The sequence below is a fragment of the Fibroporia radiculosa genome, assembly GCF_000313525.1.
Source record: "Fibroporia radiculosa TFFH 294 genomic supercontigs, scaffold1087, whole genome shotgun sequence".
NCBI lineage: Eukaryota > Fungi > Basidiomycota > Agaricomycetes > Polyporales > Fibroporiaceae > Fibroporia > Fibroporia radiculosa.
In genome coordinates, this window is record NW_012133263.1 from 1 (window position 1) to 3,967 (window position 3,967).

At 51.7% G+C, this 3,967-nt stretch overlaps 1 protein-coding gene across 1 annotated transcript; it reads left to right on the top strand.

The window, feature by feature from the left end:
* Positions 1 to 1,111: 1,111 nt before the first annotated feature.
* On the top strand, positions 1,112 to 2,431 carry FIBRA_02144 (uncharacterized protein; the record flags this gene model as incomplete). The annotated part of the gene is made up of 1 exon (XM_012324010.1): positions 1,112 to 2,431. One exon carries the CDS (start codon positions 1,112 to 1,114, stop codon positions 2,429 to 2,431), a length of 1,320 nt encoding a protein of 439 aa, XP_012179400.1.
* Between the last annotated feature and the right edge of the window lie 1,536 nt (positions 2,432 to 3,967).

The following is a 3,967-nucleotide window of genomic DNA, read 5'->3' on the forward strand; positions in this document are numbered from 1 at the left end:
AATGACGAATAGTTAGGAAAGAAAAGGAAACCCCCCTCCAGGCTGTAACAGTATAAGTCCCAGTAACAGTTATCAGTCAAACTCCTGATCCTCAGTCATTAGGTCCCTTAACAAGAGCAGAGACCATTACTCAGTTTCAAATGCTCTACTGTATGCCCACACCATCTTGCGGATATCTGCATTCTTGGTGCTTTACGAGAGGATGAATATGGATCCCTCTGATGTACATCCTGACTCTAAGGATTTTGAATTCTTCATACAGGACTACAATGCTGATCAAATGGCAACTAGGTTGATTGAGGCGTGGAAGAACCAGACCCTGATGTACCTGCCGCCAGCATTTAATGCAGACATGCAGCTGGCTGAATATCTCATTGATGAGCATGACAGCAGGACGAGCATGGAGTCTTCCCACGCGGAAACGCTCCCTCTTTCGCTTGCAGGGGAGGGGGACGGTTCGGGGTGACTACCGCCCCGCAGTAGACATTTATTTACACTCTGCAAGTACCCTATGGAATGGAGTATAACCCCTGGAATTAAAATAAATAAATAACTAAATAACAAATAATTAAAAAAAGGCCAGTGTGACCATCACATGGGGCACCTATTGGGCGCCTCTGGAAGGGGGGGTTCTCTGCTAGGTTCGGACACGGTACGAGACGACACTTATGTGGTCTCGCGCAACCTGCGGGATAGATCTCGAGTACGAGCCTGTTTCGCTCCTTCATGTCTGTCTATTGTCCAATACGTTCTAGGATGGTCTGTTTGTTGAGGTGCATCAGTGTCTGACAAGAATCAGCGCCCAGGACGGCATATGTACTAGGGCCACCAGACCACACGTCCATTAAACCTTCCTTTCCCCTGAACCTACTACTCGTTGGTATTGGTGCTGGCTTATAGGGCTTACACAACTGCCAGTGGGGTATCAATTGGGTGGAGCGAGTATAACTTAGCGTGTCGTCAAAGGGCTCCATTCACGGGGAAGCTGCCAAAGGCGCGGCCAGGATCTCGGCTACTGCAAAAATCCAATATGTTTCCCTTGTACGTTTTTGCTTTTCATTCTCAAGACTATTGTGTTGCAGTACACCGACTAATCGTACCCTGCTACAGCATGTATCTCCCAAACTTGCGCTCGGCATCTTCCAACGTGGCTGCCATCCGCCGTCACATACCTCCCCTGCCGCTCAAAGACTCTCAGTTCTCTCTCGATACATCCGGGGTTGCAGGATTCTTTGGCGGCCCCGAGGCCGTCTCGGCCATGGCAACTGTGCATGTGTATGAGGGGCGGAGGTGGTTGGGCTGGTATAATTCTCCTGGAGCCTACGAGATCTCCAAGGCATACGGCCAGCTCGCCAATTCCAGGTTCTGGGACGGGCTGTACCCAGGTCCAAACACAGACCCCGCTACGCTGTTCGGGCTGGATGGCAAAAAAGGCCCACGATTCCGGTCGTTCCAATCGGGAACCGTGATTCCCAACTCTGGTCACCTTGGGGCACTGTTGATGCAGGAATGCGAGGACACAAAGGGGATCAAATTTCCAGGGCGACAGGGCTTTGGGGTGTTCGTTACGGTCGTGGAACTAGAGCAAGCGCCAAGTAGCGTGATGCGCCCGCGCCTACTTCGGACGCACTCTGTCCTCTTGGCCAGCATACCTATTATCGCCAGCGCTGCCACGTGTGTCCTAAGTGGGCTGTTCCAAGACTGGTACGCCTTCTCCCTGATCCTGTTCGGTGTCATCGCGAGCGGCATAGCATGCTGGGTCGTTGGGTCGGGGGAGCTAGCCTTCACTCATCCGAAACCTGCGCCAGGCATTCCGCCGGGGGACGGGATGCTTGTCGGCGAATCGGGGATCGTCATCCTGAAAGGCGATGAGAATGCGGTTAATTCGATCACGAGAGGACGGTTCTCCTTACGTTTCAAGAGCGAACCCGCATACAACAATATCGGATTGGCATCCATGTTGTTGACCATTCAATTTGTCGCGCAGCTGCTCCTTGTACCCCAAGCCACGCTCTTCGGCCAGATTCTATTTGTGATATCCATGGCTGTTTCCTGGGGATATAATTCCTGGCTATCGTCGCTCGACAAGGACAAAATCCAGAGAGAAATTCTGATGCAACACGTCTTGAGCAACCCTCCCAAAAAGCGATTTGACGTCGGCACTCGAACGACCATGGCTGTCCTCGCTTGCTTGCTGCTGCAGCCAAACAACCCCAAAAGGGTCTTGGAGGATTTAATTCCCAACGACACAGAGGTGTGGAATAGGTTCAAGCGAGGTGTTTCGGAAATGATGGAGAAGGGAGAGCGAATCGCGCTGCCCTCCAACGACTTGGATGGCTTGGATGATCACGAACAGAATTTGTTGAACACGTTCTATGACGATGCACAGGTGGCCGTAGAGGGGTTTTCGCTTCATTTCAAATCGACTTAAGGGGATCAGCTGCGTTCTTGATTTTTGCTTACGACATTTACTTGTTCGCCGTTGCGGTCTTGCTAGCTCGAGCCATCTTGGTCTTTACGGGTATCTTTACGATGGTTATGATCTCATTTGCCCCGTGCTACGTTTCTCGTCATGATACTAGTTCTTCTTCGACAACGCAATTGCACATGGGCTCACAGTGCAAGCGGTTAGCGTTCCTCAATGTCTTTGTTGCGAATACGATTGTCATACAACGCTACCTACACATGATATATTTACTGTCTACATGGGGCTCGGCCCTCGCGGACAATAAAGGGACCCAAAAAAAGTGGTCAGCGCGAAGGGGGCAATAGATTTTTGCTTGGTTTCTACATTCAATCTGTCTGCATAACTGATCCAAAAAAACGGAGGACTAAATCCTTCATGTATCTCTCCCAAATGATCCTGTAGTATGGGCCCACGCCTGGAATCTGTGATACCCTCCCCTGCTATCCACTACACTCGTCTATCCACTACACTCGTCGTTCCCGTGTGCAATCTCTGTCTGAGCAGTATAAGGAGCTTCGAAAAATTGGGACGCCAAGAACGAGGAATATGTGTAGTGCCAATAGATGCCAGAGCCTATTTGAAAACTGCGATCCAGTGGCGACGGATTATATTATAGTGAAATGCTTGAGGCGAATAAGCCCACATGGAGTGGGTGGTCTTCTTGTCCAGCCGAGCATACCTGCAATGCATACAACGGGATCAAACCGAAATAAATATCCTAGCTCTCGTAGAGAAAAAGACTAGAGAGACACCACCAGACAACGCTCCCCCCAGACACGCCTGAGATCATCTTTCTACCGTTGAGGCGTTCCCGGCCGTACTCTGGGTGAAAATATCGACGATTACTAGGCTCTCCGTCGTGGACTACAGCCACTTGAAATAGCGATTGACGATATATCATTGTGGCTCGTGGAGAAGACGGCGTGTATGGAAATCATTCTGCGGCTAGTGCGAGAAGTGGGGGGGATGCCAGAGATAATGTGGTCGGTATACCAGCATCATCGCATGAGAAACGTTCACGGCGGACCCACTTGCCATGTCGCTACTAGGTCATTTGCCCACTTCCACAAACGACGCCTCTGGCCGGGTTGGTGGGCGATGGTGAACGGGGTACAAAGCAGTAGTTGCCGACACGAGTGGCAGGGCTCATAGCAGGTTACAGTATGGTAGTCCACTACTGAACCCGGCTGCGGTCGCCGCCCATACAGTGGATAATCAGCGCGTGACGCTCATATCCCGCGGTGCACATCGACCGCAATGATATCAGCACAGGCCTGTCGTGTTCGCCGCATGTGCTGTGAAACACAGAGTGGGCAGGAATGTGGGAGGTGAACGGCGGTATTGAATCTCCTGCCGTTGCTCATCGCAAGGTTCAAACTTCACTGCGGCCCCGGTGAATCGTCTTGGATTTTGATCATGCGCGCTGCGGCGAAGATCACGGCCCTACACTCCAAATTCCAAGGGGATACGGCGGGGGGGGGGGGGGGGGGGGGGGGGGGG